The 16,981-nt window shown below is 34.5% G+C and overlaps 1 protein-coding gene across 5 annotated transcripts in view; it reads right to left on the bottom strand.

Moving 5' to 3' along the window:
- Positions 1 to 11,172, bottom strand: part of KDM4C (lysine demethylase 4C) — a 277,152-nt gene extending 265,980 nt beyond the window's left edge. For 4 of the 5 annotated variants that reach the window (XR_003400216.1, XM_026866802.1, XM_026866803.1 and 1 more), the window contains exons 1-3: positions 11,010 to 11,172; positions 3,802 to 3,977; positions 836 to 950 (exon numbers count right to left, since the gene is read on the bottom strand). Coding sequence is in view for 4 of the 5 variants with exons in the window: in XM_026866802.1 (XP_026722603.1) it covers positions 836 to 950; positions 3,802 to 3,977; positions 11,010 to 11,153 (435 nt within the window). In the remaining variant the exon portion in view is untranslated. Of the gene's footprint in view, positions 1 to 835; positions 951 to 3,801; positions 3,978 to 11,009 lie in introns of those variants that run through there. The other variant, XM_026866805.1, reaches the window with a different exon arrangement.
- Positions 11,173 to 16,981: the final 5,809 nt, after the last annotated feature.

Genomic DNA, 16,981 nt, shown 5'->3' with positions numbered 1-16,981 from the left:
CTTTTTTTTTTTTTTTTTTACTGATGGGAGAAGGCAGTTACATAGAACATTAAATAATTCAAGAATTCCACACATGGTAGATTCTTTTGGAGAATAGTTTGTCCTGTATTTTTTACATCCTCAAATCTTTTCTGAAATGCTAACATTTCTTCCATTAGTCTCATTACTTTCAAAATCTAGTTCCTGTAGCTACTTATGTAGCCAAATTGATATCAGTGGATATTCTGTAATTCTTTGGATAATGAGATCTGTGTTAAGAGTCTCTTTCTATCTGTGGAGATCTTGGCAAGCAATGAGCAAAACTCATTTCCTTGGGAATTTTCTATTTTGTCTATTTTAATTCAGAGGTACAGAGTAATTGTAAGAGCATTTCCAGGAAAACGCAGGCATTCCAAGCATGAATAAAGTACAGCTATCAGTTTTCCTCAGTGAAAGACAGAGAAATAAAGTATTTAATGTTTTAATTTTACAGTAAAAGTTATTTAAAATATTGCTAAATTTCCACAGAGGTACAAGATAGCAGATAGCATGCAGATAAGAAATGTTAATAAACACATAAACAAACAGGAAGGAAATCTCCAAGTCCTAGAGAGTTCAAAGTGAAGAAAGGGAAGAGTCTTATGATCAGAAAAGGTAGCAGTATCCTACTGTCTAAAAACAGAACTGTCTGACTCTTGCAGATGTAGAGTTAATTTCAACCTTTCTTAAGAGTCTTTATAGTGAGTAACACATTTTTCAAAAGACAGATTCTCAGTCACAAAGCAAGAACGTATCATCTTAGTACCCTTTAAAAAGAGGGTTGGAAGAGATAGACTTCATAAAAAGCTAGGCATACTTCATCATAAATGCTCCCACTGATATCTGCTCCATAAATTGGTGACACAAAAGTCAAGTTCTTCCAGTATTTACGCTCTAGATCTTCATAATCTACGTGTCTTGGAGTGCGGTATCTGCAGAGGGAAAGAGGCAAAGGTTCAGCACAGTCTTTCAACCACCAGCTTCACAAGGCACTATTGATGCACTTTGATCCTGCAAACTGAAATCTAAGAGATCACTTTATTTCAAATTAACTGAAACTGAGGAATTATTACTTGTCCTGAATTCTTACATTCATGATTCACCATAGCATATAACCTCCTGACAGCTACAGTAACTGAAGTTATACACCTACCCATACAATATTTTCTTCAGTTTCCAGCAGCTAAACAGCACATCTACTGACTGCCCTCAGTCTGAGGCCGACCCTTCATTTTCTTCCTCTTCAATAAAAAAGACACACATGGAAAAGTGACTTAATTGACAATTATTTGTTATTATCCTGTCTCACTACCAATACAAAGAGACAGAGATAGGTCCTGAACAAGCCTGTCAGAACAACTCACATGTATAATTCTGCCAAGTAGCAGCCCTATTAGGAAAAAAAATGTACTTTCTTCTCTTCTTCTTTTCCCAGAAAAATCTTTTGAGAAACAGTGTAATGTTTCAAACAGTTGATATCAAAAATTCTACCACTCAGTGAAAAAAACTATTTAATGGCATTTTAATTTTTCTTCCTTTAGTGCAGCACGGGGCAACATACTTATATATGCATAAATATACTTATGTATATACTTTTGTAAGGTCACTCAAACTTCATGTAAAATCCTGTGGGAACACAACACAAGCAAACTACCATTGAAAACATGCATCAATAGTTTTTGCCTCAGGATCCTTTGTCAGGCCTCTGTTCTCCCATATTTAGGTCATCAGAAAAGAAAATTTGCTCTCCTGCTACTGCGACTTTAAGAAGTAAAGCTTAACATTAGTACTGCCAACTTACTGAAACTGAACTGTCAAAAAGAAAATCCAAACAATATAAGTTTAAATTTACATCATGCAATAACAGAGACAAGCAAGTTAGCAAAAAACATTTTAACCAAAGCATTCCCAGCAATATAGTTTCTCAATTATTTCTCATTATACAGCTCCAGAAATCATATTGTATTTCTGCTTGGCACTGAGTAATATGGATACATAAACTCAGTTAACATAACACAAGTATCTTGACTACAGGATGCAGGTATGCCCATATTTCCGAGAGGTCAAGGTGGAGAAGCACCTTGGTTCAACTGCGAATTGTGAATGCCTAAACAATTAAAAGATGCAATGCATTAGATTGCGTGCACAAAATCCTTTTAAAGGCAACTATGATTTAATTTAGATGTTCATGGCCCTTCTCTCTTTCTCAAAAGAAATGGATAACATCACAATATTCAAGAGAATAGTCTCTAACAGAGAAGTCATCTTCATTAATGAACAAAATTATTTTAATGAGAGAATACAGGGTCTCAGCTACTCAATAGTTTAAGAATAGACTGCATTAAGAATGTTATAGGAGTTTATATGACACATTTACTCAAGAGCAGTGATGAATATTTAGAAAGACCTACAGCTAGTAATAGATAAGAAGCCCTCCCAACTTTTCTTAACTTTACCTACAAAATGAAGTTGTGAACTGATTTCAGTAAAAAACATGAAAACTGAAAACAGAAACACTTACAAAATATCTTCCATAACAAGGAATAAAATAAACTTAATTAACATCATGGTATCTATTAAAACGTTAACCATATTTTTGCATTATCAAACTATTTTAAGAAAACAGTTTCTCATTTTATCATGGGTTAATCACATGTAAGCTTTAAACATATATGAACAGGTATCATACAAAGTTACATCAGATACCATACAGGTTTTATATTTTATTACCCCCTCCCCTGAAAAAATAATTTTAAGAACCTCAAAATGGGTTCCTATTCCCACTCAGCAGAGGAGGAAAATTCTAAGTGTGAGAACCTCAATCTTTCACAAGTAATATATGGGCAGAAACATACAGATACTTTATAACTGAAAAAAGGAAATTAGTTTGCACTTCTACAAAGTCATGGAAATTACTGAAAATTTGCTGAGGAGCCTCTTTAAAAGCTTTTCATGTCTTAGTTTTTCCTGATCTTGATGACAGCTTCTCTTACTTCATAATTTCTTAACTTACAAGTGAAACTTTCCTTCAAACTAGGGCAGTGTTACCTTCCTTAATTATATTCAAATATTTTTTCTCTTTAGGATCCTTTGACTCACCTTCCAAACACTATTTCCAGTCAGTTTTGAGGAAATACTGAAGTAGAATTTATTCTTTTTATGTGGCCTAAAACAATGGGGATGAACTCCTATCACTCCCCTCTTCTTGGAATGCCCATCAATTTGAAACTTTTTAGTATAGTGTCTAGCCCTTCACAGACTTTTTTTCCCCCCTCCCTTAATATCCATATTGCCATAACCAGAACATAAGCATTTGCTAGGTGCAGCTGAGTTCTCTGAGATTAATGCAAAAACTACTGGGAGTGTTAAAAAAATGTTGGGTGTTTTTTCAGAACTACTTGATGATAAGCCATTCCAGTATGCAGGTCAAAGAACTGAATTATATTTTAAACATTAATAGGTGTACTTAAAATAAAACTCAGATTTTGAAGACTGTCTTCATTATTCTCAACATAAACATTTATTAGAACAGAAATAAAAAAGGTGGAAAGGAAGCATCATGTTTCAGGTTTTTCAGATGCTTTTTTGCTGCCATGGCACCAGATGCTTTCAACAACAGAAACAAGCAAGATTCATATTCTGGTACCCTTCCACAACTTTGGAAACAGAAAAACCTCCACTGAGTAAGTGAAAAATAATCACCAGCTGCCTAATACAATTCAAAAAAACCACAATATAGGAACAAATAAATATCTTTATAAGCAAGTCCCCCCATATACATACTTGTCACTGTTGGCCAGCTGCTTGAACTCCTTCACTGTCATTGGCTTTTGTTTGATGCTGTACTGTATGAAGAGCCCTGACTGGCCAGTGACCTTCTGCTGTATTGGAGCAGGAATTATCAAATCTTCAATATCATTATAATGTTTTCTTGGCTTCCACTCCTTTGGTGGGATAACCTTTAAATTCAGAAATAAAAACAGAACATCAACAGTTGCAATACCCATTCAAAAAATTCTGGAAAATCAAAAGAAACATTCAAATATGCTCACATTATCAAATGAATGTTTGCTTACCACCTGTTCCACAGTAATTAACTGTCCATATAAGTGCTCTTAAATAACACAGAAACCAATTCAAAATGGGCATAGTATTACCTCAATTCACAAGCGGCAACCCACTAATCACAGCAATTCAATCATGTGCAACTGTGCAAACATAGACATGTATAATAACAGAAAAGTATTTTATAATCAGAAAGCCTTGTAATTCACTTTGTACTTCACAATATAAAATTGTTATCCTCAATTAAAAAAAAAATTATACAAAAGATTGACAGTCTCCTGTCCAAATGTTATTTGGCATAAACAGCATGAGCAACTTTATTTCTTTCTGAAAACTTACTCCTCATAAAACTGCAGGATACAACTCTCTTATAGTAAATTTGCACTAATATTAAAACTAGTATATCTAGATTAATGTGATTTAAACCACATAATTAAAGATTAAATCTATGTGCAAAATTAACAATTTTAAAGTTATCAAGTTTCAGTGTTGTTCGCTTTCAGAGAAAAATAATCAAATCAACTTGTGACTCTTACTTCTTTCACACAAAAATTATATGCACATCAACAAAACACAAATTGTTGGTTTGGAAGCAGAGAAGTCATGCATTTAGAATATATGCATAGAAATCAAATATGTGCACAGAGATTTCCATTTTCATTATTATTAAGCATGAACTTGCAGGTTTGGCTCAAGTATATGAATACTGAAAAGCAAAATTTGCATTACCTTATTTAATTCAAGGTCAGTGTGCTTTAAGGAATAAAAATATTTTTGTGAATAGAGGTTCAAAATACCCCCATCCCCCTGTGGAGCCTTTATTATTGTTGTAATTATAGTACTGGTTAAAGTGATTTCTTGGAGAATTGATACACTAAGTAATATTTTAAAAGAAAGTAAAAATAGAGTCTCTGCCCCACAGAACTTGCATTTTCTGAAAGGCCAGGGCAAGGACTGGAGATGTTAAAATATCATGTCCAAAGCAACATACAGTTAATCAGTATCAGAGCTGGAAATTAAGACTAGGTCTCTGACCTGTCCCACTGAAGCCTCTTCACATTCCCTTTAGCAAAAATAACCTATTCGAAGTCTGGCAAGTTAGGTTTATTCCATGGAAGCAACCTAGATCAAATTCATCACTCAAGATGTTCAATGCTTAAATATAAAAAAGGAAAAACCTAAGGCAAGGCTGTCTCATTTTTAGATAGATAGATAAATACATATTTCAAACATCCTAAGCATATTCTGTCTAGTGTTATTTAGCATGATGTATATTCAGTTTTAGATAGAGATGTCTATTTTCTACCACTCAGTCTCCTCCATGAAACCTGCACATTAATACAAATGAGGTTATTTCAGAGAGTTATCAATGCATAAATTTCTGTTAAACTCTCTTTCATATACTGGTAATCTCCTGTTCCACATTTGATTCTTAACGGCATGGGCCACTACTTTATGTATGTAGTCTGCCCCATCTCTTCTGAACATTGTTTTTCTTGTACTTGCCAACATCAATTTTCAGTATCTGAAATGCTGGGGTTTCAACCCTAAGCCCCAAATTAAGGTCGACATAGGGGTGATTCCCACAGCCCTTCACAAAGGGGGGGTGAGTTTGTCTTTAGGCTTCCCTCCAGGGTGCAGCCGGCCTTGCAGGGAGAGCCATTGGGTAAATGAGCCCCACGTGTCCCACATTAAGTGAGCAAAGGTCAGGTGTCCCACGTGGGGATAAAAGCTGGGACCACTTGCAGGCAGGGGCAGTGTCTGTCTGTGAGGTGGATGCCCTGTGCAGAGTTCCCTGTTGGGAAGGACCTCCTGCCTCCCTGGAACTGGGCTCCAGTCAGGTCTGGCTTTGTAAACACGGGCTGTGTAGAGATTCAGTGTGTGGCTTCCTTGGTCTTATGTGTTTGGCTTGTTGACTCGGTTGTCTCCCGTCCCTTCTATGGGAGACTGCATTTCACCGTTTATTCCACCCATTGTTGGTTGTGTGGTGTCATTGTTGGGGTCAGTGGGATTGATGTCAGTTATGTATAATCTGACTGACTTGTTTGCACCCCCAGCACTCACCCATGTACTGACTCTTTTGTATCAAATACAAATCAGTTACTGGTTCATCTTTATGCTGGCTGTGTCCTTTATGCTAGGCCTAATAATTGTCAAAACAGTATCATGTTCCAAAACTACTTGCCAATGCAACTGCAAACTAATTTAACTATTTCACTCTATATAAATGCAGTTTGAGTCTCCAAAACACTTGTTATTCAAGTAAAGAACAAGTAATCTATCAGTGTATTTTTCATTTGTTCTATTGCTTTCATTCCTTGTTTTCAGTTTTATGTGTAGCATCCTCTGTAATAGTAAGACTAAAATACATTATCTATGCCTAAAGCTCATTTCAAACTCATATACAAGAGCCTAATAGATTTTGGTTTTAGCCAATTTGCTCCAGAATGACACAGTATATTATCTGTTCTAGGAATGGATTAATGTTGTTTGTCTAGTACCTTAATCATTTTTTTCAGGCATAGTACTAGAAATCTTTTTTTTTTTTTTTTTTTTAAACATTTTATCCCCCACACTCCCCTGCCACCCCACAGTATGTGCAAGACTTATAGTCATTTTATCCCCATTTACATATACATGTTCTTCCACACTGGGGAAAGCCCTTCCACCCTTACACTTCCACATTTAACCTAAAGTGTTGGGAGCATCTACTCTGCTTATGACCTCTATCTAGATGTTAAATTACTGCTTCTGCATAAGCATATAGCTCCACTGGTAGTCTTTATTCTCTTTGCATGCATACTTGAGTCTGTATTACTATATTACTATATTATTACTATATATTATTATATTATTAATATATATATTAATATATTATTACTATAAATTAGGTCTTCTGTAATATTATAGGTATAATATGTAATACATATTACTATCAAAATAAGAAAAAAAATTATTCTTGTTATTTTAAATCTGATTTCCAAAACTCAGAAAACATCTCTTACACTTCTGAAGTATGATTTATTGACAAGATTTGTTTTAAAAATACTTAGTTGGTTTATTTTCTACACATAATTTTTTTGAAAAATAGGACTATCAGAACATAAAAAGTCTCAAAACAACTAAGTAATATGTATCAACAAACCAATAGGCTGAAATCAGCTACACATGCTTTAACTGATTCTAGTATCAAGCATAAGAAGGGGAAAGCAAAACTACACTGTATGGTTAAAAGGGTCCTTCCTCAGTCACAGTACAGCTGAAACACAACACATGTTTTTAATATTTTTTAAAAGGTTTTGCTATGTTTTCTTGTATCATAGACATTATTCCAGGTGTTCTGTAAGCCCAGGTCAGTAGATATACCACTTGCATATAAAAACAAATATATAAAATTATTTTTTGCACTCCTAAGACTATCACATTTTAAAATTTGTACATGGAGAAAAGCTTGCCAAATTATTTTGAAATGTGATAGATGCAATGGGAATTAAATCCTAGAGTGTGTCCAAAAATGGACACACACATTTTCAATCATGAATGGGGATATTAACTTCAAACAAGCCAAATTATACGATACAAAATATCATAAATCCCTGACTACATGGCCAAATTCTGCCCTTAATGGATATAATCAGCTTTAGTGACTTCAACAGAACAAGTATGAAACTCCAAGTGCTATGACAGCAGCAACATCCTGTAAACCTCTGTGAATAAAATCTTGGAAATATTTTTAAGACTCTGCTAATTTCCAGCTTCTCTTAATCACATGTATATGTACAATATGAGAGAACAGTAATTTGTAGCCAAATTTTTCCATCCCTTTCACCTGATGAGATCTAATTAAAAGAATATGTTAATGAGACTTCAAAAAAACACTCCCTTTTGAAAAAATTGTATAGTCCAGATAAAACACCAAAATAAATAGCTGTAGTTTGAAAATGGAACAATACTGAAAGATTCATCCTTAAGAAAGCTATTCATGATCTTATCAGGAAAGAAAGTGGTTTCACTTTGTATTTAATTATATTTTAAAAAATAAAAAAAAACCACTGCTTGAAAATTTTAAAATTAGTATAGATTAAACAGTGTTAACTGGAGATATGCATCTAAAATTCACTACCCACTTCTCATATTAATCTGAAAAGCTGTCATATCTCTGAAGAACTTTGATTATCACTTAAAGTACTAAAATGGACTCCCCAACTCATTTTCAATTCAGTTATGGGATTCTAATCTACATCTTACAGCATTACACCATGGCAAAGAAAAGACCACAGCCTAACTTCTGTTCTTCTGTTGTCATGATCACCATTTTACAGACTGATTTTTGATAATGTTAAAATAAATTAAATACAGTATATGCCTGCATCCACTCCACAGTCAACATCTGCATTATATTCTTTAAAAACACCTGGTAGATATGTTGCATCTAGTATTTTTAAAAAGTCAGTTTCACTACAGCATTAGTATATTTTATTGATAACTATGTCATCTTTGCCTTTCAGTAACAAGTGAATATTTATACACATTTCATATATACAGTAATTAACCTCATGGTTGGTTCCTGCAGAAAATTAGGAATAAGGCTATGAAGATGAATGAAGATGACAGCAGTATCAGAGAAATTTAAAGTTACACAATAGAGGCGAAACTGTTTCACATTCTTCTTGTTCATATACTTTCCTAACATTACTATGTCCACTGCTCTCCTCAATGGCTCTGCTCTTTTCTCCTACACTGTCTGCACATGGACGTTTAATTGCGGGATGACAGGAAAGGAACCAGAACAACAATTACGATAAGGAAGCAAAACAGAATGACAACTGAAGCCATAATCACATCTCCAAAAATGTGAAAAATATTTCCAGGAAGAGACATTATCTTTTTACACTTCCTACTGGCTGAAATTTTGCAACCAAAAATGACAAGACATTAAAAAGTCTCCTTTTCCAGATATCCTAAAGTTCATGTATGTACAAATGACTAGTACATTGGGCTTAAACCATGACATATTTTAATCCCACAGTTAATCTTAAATATACCAGCAGCCTCAATCCATGACATAAGAGAAGCAGCACAAAAAAACACTAATGGAGGATAATTGAAGTTGTTCTTTACTATGAAAGTCTCAGAAACAAAACCAGAAGTTTGCATAGGCTTTTTAAGGATTGTTGGATCATTTTTGATGACACACCTTCTGAGAATTATTGAAGAGGTAAATAGATATATAGTTTTAAAAAAGACATTAAATATAATGTACTTCTTTTTTTCCTCAAATTAAAAAAACTTCTGATTTTGAATACTATCAAATGAAAAGATTAGTTGTAGTCTAGGACAGACACAGCCATGATAAAGACATATCACAACAAATATTACTCATTTTAAACAGAAGTAGTTTAATATTTTAGTCTTTTCCCAAAGATATTAAACATTAATCCTGGCTCAGGTTCCTCATATAGCCAGAGAAGGGAAGGAGTACAAATTACACATGCCTGTCTTTGTTTTATATATAACATACCAAAGAAACAAGCATGTTATATATGAATAAACAAATTTAAATAGAAAAATCAGCATTACCTCAGTGGTCAGTCAAAAGACACTATCTATTTCTTTGGCTAGATCCCCACAAAACAGGATTAGAAACTACAAACAGTTGAAATAAAGCTATTTATACAAATATGAAAATAAGAAATTTTTTTTAACATTGAGTGCATGTACATAATCCACATAGCTAGAACCTCCTGCTCACGTGCATGTTAATGGCATAAGTCTCTTGAGCAACAGATATCACTGTGATGAATTTGCTGTTAAGTTTGCTGTTAAAGATGAAAAAAATTTCAATAGTTCATCCCCACACAAATGGGTTCCATACTACAGTTGAGTATGTGAAAAATTTAGCTCAGGCTTTCCTCTGTTGTCTGCTCATCACATTTCTACTCCTGTTTGCAGAGAAGAGTTTGAAAATATGACCTATATGTACTCTACCCTCAGAAATCAAAGCAAACAAACTATAAGGTTTTCAAAGTGTGAGGGGTTCAGTTTTGCTTTGTTTCATAGTAAGTAGGGAGGAGGGAGTTGGCAAAAAGAAACCAAGAATTGCAGGTTTTATTTCTCTTCTCTCAATTTTTAAATGTCATGACTTCACAGCATTATCTTAAAAAAACAGTCATTAAGACAGCCTATTCCCACCGACTACTTACAATTACTAAACTAGGATTTCTAGACTTGCACACTGTATCCCGCTGGTTTGAAAAGTCGCAAACAAGATACAGTATAAATACTTCTGTGATGTAACACTAAATTACATCAGACTCAATCTCTGACAATCACTCTGTTAAGGGAGGAACAACTGCTCTAAGATTCTGCGTATACCACTGTTCAAAGGGCAATGCAGTGGTAGTTAGCATACCTCCACTTCTCATTAACAAAAAGATAACACAATCACCATCAAAAAAACCCTACTTCCATTCAAACAGTGCTTCACTATCTTCATGCATACACCAATTAACTCTAGTGGGATTATTTGCTCAAGTAAAGATACACACAACCCTAAAAGTTCAAGTTCAACATTCAGCAGATCAGGACTTTCCTATTTATACTATGAACTCCCTATTTTCTTCTGATTTGACATCAACTACTCTAAATCTGCCTTTAAGAAGAGATCTTCTTTTGCTATTGTAAACATGAAAACAATCAAAGGTTAGAGAGAAAACAGTATACATCGCCTTCATTAGTTTGCATGAAACACCAGAGATACCAAAAAGCACCTTCTTAAACAGTAACAGATCAATATCTATTCACTGAAAATCATCCGGAAGAAAATGTTAAATACTAAAAAAGCCAGTTTTGCAATCAGCAAAATGCAAGTACTGAGAAGAAACAGACATTAGGAACAATTTTCCTCCTACATTACAGATGTTTACCTTTGCAACTCCAGCTCTATGAGCACCTTGTGATTCCATGTACACTAAATATTTGTTGAAATCCCTGAATTCATCCATCGAAGGTCTAAAAATCATGATTTTGCATCTTGGGTTTGGAGGACCATCTGAGATCACAGCCGCCATTGTGGTTCACTTTCAATCCAGCTTTAAAAAAAAAAAAAAAAACAGAACGCTCACCATAACATACACTGAAGAGAATAATCTATAGAACAAATTCTGAGATTTGACACGCATGTTTCAAACAGAAAACAAACTTCCAAAACCCTCTGCTCATGCTAACATAAAAGGCACAAAACACATTTACTTTTTCTCCATACTCCTTTAAGAATACTCACCCCTTATCCAGCACAAACACTATCATGAGTGACATTTATACAGTCCAGTCCATAGCTCTCTTTTTATTGCACATTTTTTCAAGGAAATCTGATACCAACCTTTTTATATTAGTTTTGTCTGTGGGTACAAAACATATACAAGCACAGTGACTGCAAGCATTCTGACAGATCTCAGGCTGTCTTCCATAAGTTTTGGAAGGAAATTTATCTAAGGTGAAGGGGTGTAAGTCTGAAAGATACCTATGTCCTGTAAGATGTCATTCTAAAGTAAAATCCACACTGCAATCGTATTATCACTAATACTAATAATTATCTTTATACTACAGAAGTGGAAACATGAGGTCAGCAAAGTTTAATCATCCACATCTATGTCAGTATGTGGCTTGAGAAACCTAATGAACCTAATTCAAAACATCAAAGCACAACACTAGAAAAGCTCATATACTCACAGCAAGACAAAATCTCATTAATGCTACCAGTATTTACATAATCCTAAAGAAGCCTATCACCAGTTATAAAGACAGGGGACAGTGGTTTTTAAGCAAATCCTGTAATATTTAAACTGCACAACTTGTACAAACACAACAAACTTGATACTTTGGTATGTACATTAACTACCAGAACAAAAAGGTGATGAATACTACAACAAACTTCTCAGGGGCTGCCAAAGCAAAAGAAAAAAAAAAAAGAAAAGAAGAGGAAGAGGAAGAAAGTAAAGAATAACTTTCTGCATGCTACGAAACTAGTAACTAAGGCCAGATATGGGACGTCAGTTACCTACAGAACATAAGTGTACCATATTACATGGCTGACCACACACTATTCTACATGATTGTTAAGTACAAAATCTACAGGATTGTTTCTTCTACATCCTAAAAAAAAAAAAAGGAAAGGACCCCTATACGCCACTGCAGCCAACTATTTCTCAGCTATCCAAATCAGTACCAGGCAGCTACAACTTCCTGCCTCCCCTGTCAAAACACCAGACTGCTTTTTGTAATGCCTACACCTGACCATATTGTTAAAGCTGTCAGGATACTAAATATAATTCATTGGTGGAAGAGTTACCTGTAAGACACCGTTCTTCCAAGCAAAATCCTCCATACCCTCACAAAAACACATAATATATTATCCCCAGAATTGGAGAACAACTTCCAAGTTTCATTCATTTGACAACGAATATAGAAATACAAACTAGCATTTGTGTTTAATCAAATTACAAGCAAGGCACTGATTCACACAACTCGAAGATACTATACTAAAACAGAATGAAACATGAGAGAAAAACAGCATGTCTTAATTTGCAGTTGGTTAAAATGCAGTCTTTACTACGTGACACCAACTTTCAATATTACAGTATTCTATCTCCATCTTAATACTAAGCTGCCAGATCTCATCTGAAGGTTACCCACTTCTTTTCCCTTCTAGTGTAAAATGAACTAACCAGTACTTTGAGTTCCAGCCCTCACCAGCAGTGAACCAAAACTTTCTGGCTTTAAACTACACAAGACTTGACACAGTTGTTCTTCCAAAGATGCCTTGTGGGAAGTGTCTCTTGACTGTCAAACAGTGCCCACTTCAGCCCTGTACTGAAAGCACTGCTGAACAAGAATGGAGAAACAGCACATCTGCTCAGTTATACACAAAGTCATTAGCTAACAAGGAAAAAGCACTAAAAAAAACTATAGGCCATTTGTGTTGTACCTGTGTCATAAATGTGTTTGTATTTTGGAAGATCAGATTGTTTTCATATTTGTGTGTTCACTATATAAAATATCAATGTCCACAGCCTTTACTCAACAACCCAAATTAATCAAATGACAAAGCAAGCTCCAATAAATAAGAAAAAGAAAGAGAACAGGAAGAAATAAGAACAAATCTTTGAAGACATCACTTCTCACAGATAAATTAGTTAAAACACACATTTTTTCCCTTCTTTTCTGGCAAATTTTCACCCATACTATGGGACAACAAACATTTGAGGAAGAATTAATCCTGAGATTTTTTCTTCAAATAACTAACAAGAAAATAACCTTATCCAGAGAAAGGCATGCACAAAAAGCGTCAACGTTTTGTCGAGGCTGATCTGAAAGAAAACACTAAACTGTCTATTTGAAAAGAGTTTTCAGATACAAAAGTTTTCAATTTATGAAAGCAAGACAGGACATTCACATTATAAAGTACTAATCATTTTTTTAGGAATCATTCAACAAAACTTCACTGACAAAACTGAGGAAAACTGATTTTTTTCCACTGATCCTCTATTGTAGAGTCTTTTGGGGAAGGAAAAAAAAAGTCATTTGTAAAACCAGCTTTGAAAGATACGGAAAGGAAACACAAAGAAGAAAACCAGGTCTTAATTTATCATAGTCTAAATTGCAATTTTATTTACAATATAAGTAAACACTCCATAAATTCATTCAGTAATTTTTTTTTTTTCACAACAGATATGGGTAGATTCAATTCTGCATTTTCCTACATAATTTTTTAAAAGCTTTTAGCATAATCTGTAAGTAGATACCATCCAAATCCCTATACTATTTGGTAAAGCAAATTCAAAGATGTAAGTTCCTGAAATAGTGCACAGTCCATGACTAGCTACAGGACTGACTTTCAGGCAATTAGAAACATAAAAGCATAATTTGCATGCCCAACTATTACTGAGCATGCAAATAGTTAAAATTCTCAATGTAATTTGGTTTTGCATACTTATGTTTTAACTGTTTAAGTAAGTGCACATGCAAATTATGTCTGTCTAGTTTATGCAAATGGCTTAAAAAAAGGCCCTATTTATCAGGAATCCCAAATCTGTTAGCTATGTTATTTGATGATTAAATAAATGTATGGGCCATAATGTTTTGTATGTGTGATATGAGACATTTATAAGTCAAATCACATGGTTAGGCATGTATTCATCAGACATCCAGCAGTCATCAGGAAGAATCAATTAAGTTTAAAAATGCTATAAGTATTAAAGTATTTAATTGATTATAGAAATTTAAGAAACCAGGAATCTGGATAGGTAACCATATTCTGAAACTCCTAAAACCATCTCAATTTGACTATAAACCTCTAAGTAGTTTGACAACTTCATTTCACATTTGATTTTTATATTTGATACTACCCTTACAGTAACTATTTCCAAATATATAAAAATTACCTATTTTTAACCCAAAAATATTGAACTGAAAAATGACCTGACTTTATTCCATAAACATTCCTCTCCCATACCAGACTCACAGCATGCAAAAACATCTTGAAATAACTGATCTGAGACAAAGGAGAAAAAAAAGCACTCATTTTTATTTGCAACCTGTGTTTCAAGAGTTTTAACTGTCTTTTTAATGAAAACACAGGTATGAAGTCCATAGTCCTGTTGTCCCAAAATCTGGGTTCTTGTACCTGGTGTGCAATGAGCTGAAAAACACACAGAGTCAAGATATTTGTTTAATCCATGTCTGCACAGAGACAGGTGCTCAGTGGTAATTCCACAAAGCTAGCACATCACACATAGGCAAGAAAGATGTTTATACACTTCAAACTACACAAATACACGTTTAATGTAATGATCATTGGTTAGTCTCTTACCACTTTGCTTCTCACTGGTTAACAACATGCCTCAGTCTTTTTATTACTCTGCACAAAACGAAAGGGTAGGGGTCTTATCTGAGTAGGGAGCTTCTCATCAAGATGTGTGGTTTTCTGATTATAAAGAGCTAAATTGATCTAAAGGACACAACTTGGACAGTCTCAGATAGTACCTATGATCACACAACCAAGGGAGGTTTCCTTGTTCCTCAATGCGAGGTTCAGTCTGTTCCCATACACTCTTCATTTTGCAAGGCTCTACTACCTTTGAACATCTTACCCGACTCAAGGCCTTGTGAAATGTTTCTTTTTGTTTTAATCTTTACTCCTTCATTAGTACAAGCTGGAAGGAAAACAGCCTTCAGCAACAGCACGTCAGACCTATCAAGTTCTCACAGTTGCTAACATCACATATCTTATAAAAACCAGTAACTGTATGGGTAACATGTTTTTACAGAATACCATCTCAGTCTTCAGCAATGTACAGATCAAAGCATCCTTAGACAGAGATGGTATTACTGCATTTTGTGGACTTTTTTTGCCCATGATTTTGAACCTCTGCAGGCTTTTAATACCTAAACCATCTATCTCATGATAAAGTATTCCACAATCAGCAATATGCTAAGTAATAAATCTCCTTCTGCACATTTTTAATATTTTAGTTTGATCTGACATCTCATGTGCACACTGGCAACAGTTATCTATCTGCCCATATTTACCTTCAGTCCACACACAACTTATGGATCTCTGTCATGGTCTCCCACAGCCACCTCTCCCTTAAGCTTAAGACTCCTAGTCTCCTTGCAGAAAAATCCATCCCATCATCACTGCATCCTATTCCTGAAGCTTTACCAGTTCCAGTAAATTGCTTTTAGTCAGGGAAAGGGGTACCAAAGCTGTAAGCACTACTCAAGATGCAAGTAAACCATAAATTCACACAATGGTGTAACAACATTCTCAAATTTGGGTGTAGGCCTCATGGAGACCAGAAAGCAGCTTGGCCTAGACCTCAGTTTTTAAAAAGATAATTTACAAGCACCTAAAAATTCAGAAAAATACTTACTGCTAACGCAGCCTGTAACACTGCTGGGGATACAAACAGAAGGTGGTGAATGTGAAATGCTTCCTGATTAAACATTTTTAAATGGTTCTGCCATTTCTGCCCAGACGCATTTCTCAAAAAAACTCCCTAACTATAGGCACATTATTAACTGCCTTTACAGGTCTCCTCCCAAAAGATAACCTTATACCTTGGCTTTCACAACTCCTTAACATCAAAACACACATATCCTTCTCAGGGATATTCTACAGTAACAGTGATAATACTTCTCACAAGCCACCACTATATAGCAAATCCTTTATCAGATACAGAACAAGAACAGGACAAAAAAAAAAACCAACCTGTAGAGTCTCTATAATCTGAGAAACAAAAAGATGTACTTTCTCCACTTAAAGCTATTTATGGCACATCTGAAACTATATTTCTGCATTCTGGAATTTGGATCCGCAAACTGTTATGAACACCTTCATTATGTGATTTAATTACACAACAATTACTATATTCCAAGTATAAAATACTGCAGTTCTTCAAAATATGAGTCTATGAATCTATACAAAAATCAAAAACACATCACTTGTCCATTCTGATACATGAAAGATTAAGCTATCAAGTGATCATGGAGATTTTTTACAAAATAGGTATTAAAATCTTAACATTTCAGAACATCAAATTTGACCAAAGCTGATACCACTGTATACCCTATTCACATTTTGCTCAGCATCATGCTGATGGAACATATCCCAGCAAAAGACACCTATAGAAAAACCTGAGAATTTCAAAGCGAATTAACTGCAGAACTAAGTAGATCAATCAAGAGCTGTTTAAACTGAGAAAGTCCCAAATCTACTCAACGCAGTATTTTTTAATAAAGTTAGGCATGAAATCACCAATTTTTTTAAATAATTACTGTGCTTGTTCATAATAGCTTAGGAAGATTCTAATAATTAGCAACTGACAACATAATTTTC

This window comes from Athene cunicularia (genome assembly GCF_003259725.1).
Source record: "Athene cunicularia isolate RWA chromosome Z unlocalized genomic scaffold, athCun1 chrZ_part4, whole genome shotgun sequence".
Classification (NCBI taxonomy): domain Eukaryota; kingdom Metazoa; phylum Chordata; class Aves; order Strigiformes; family Strigidae; genus Athene; species Athene cunicularia.
Note: the sequence above shows the minus strand (reverse complement) of the source record. Positions and strands in the feature narration are given on the sequence as shown.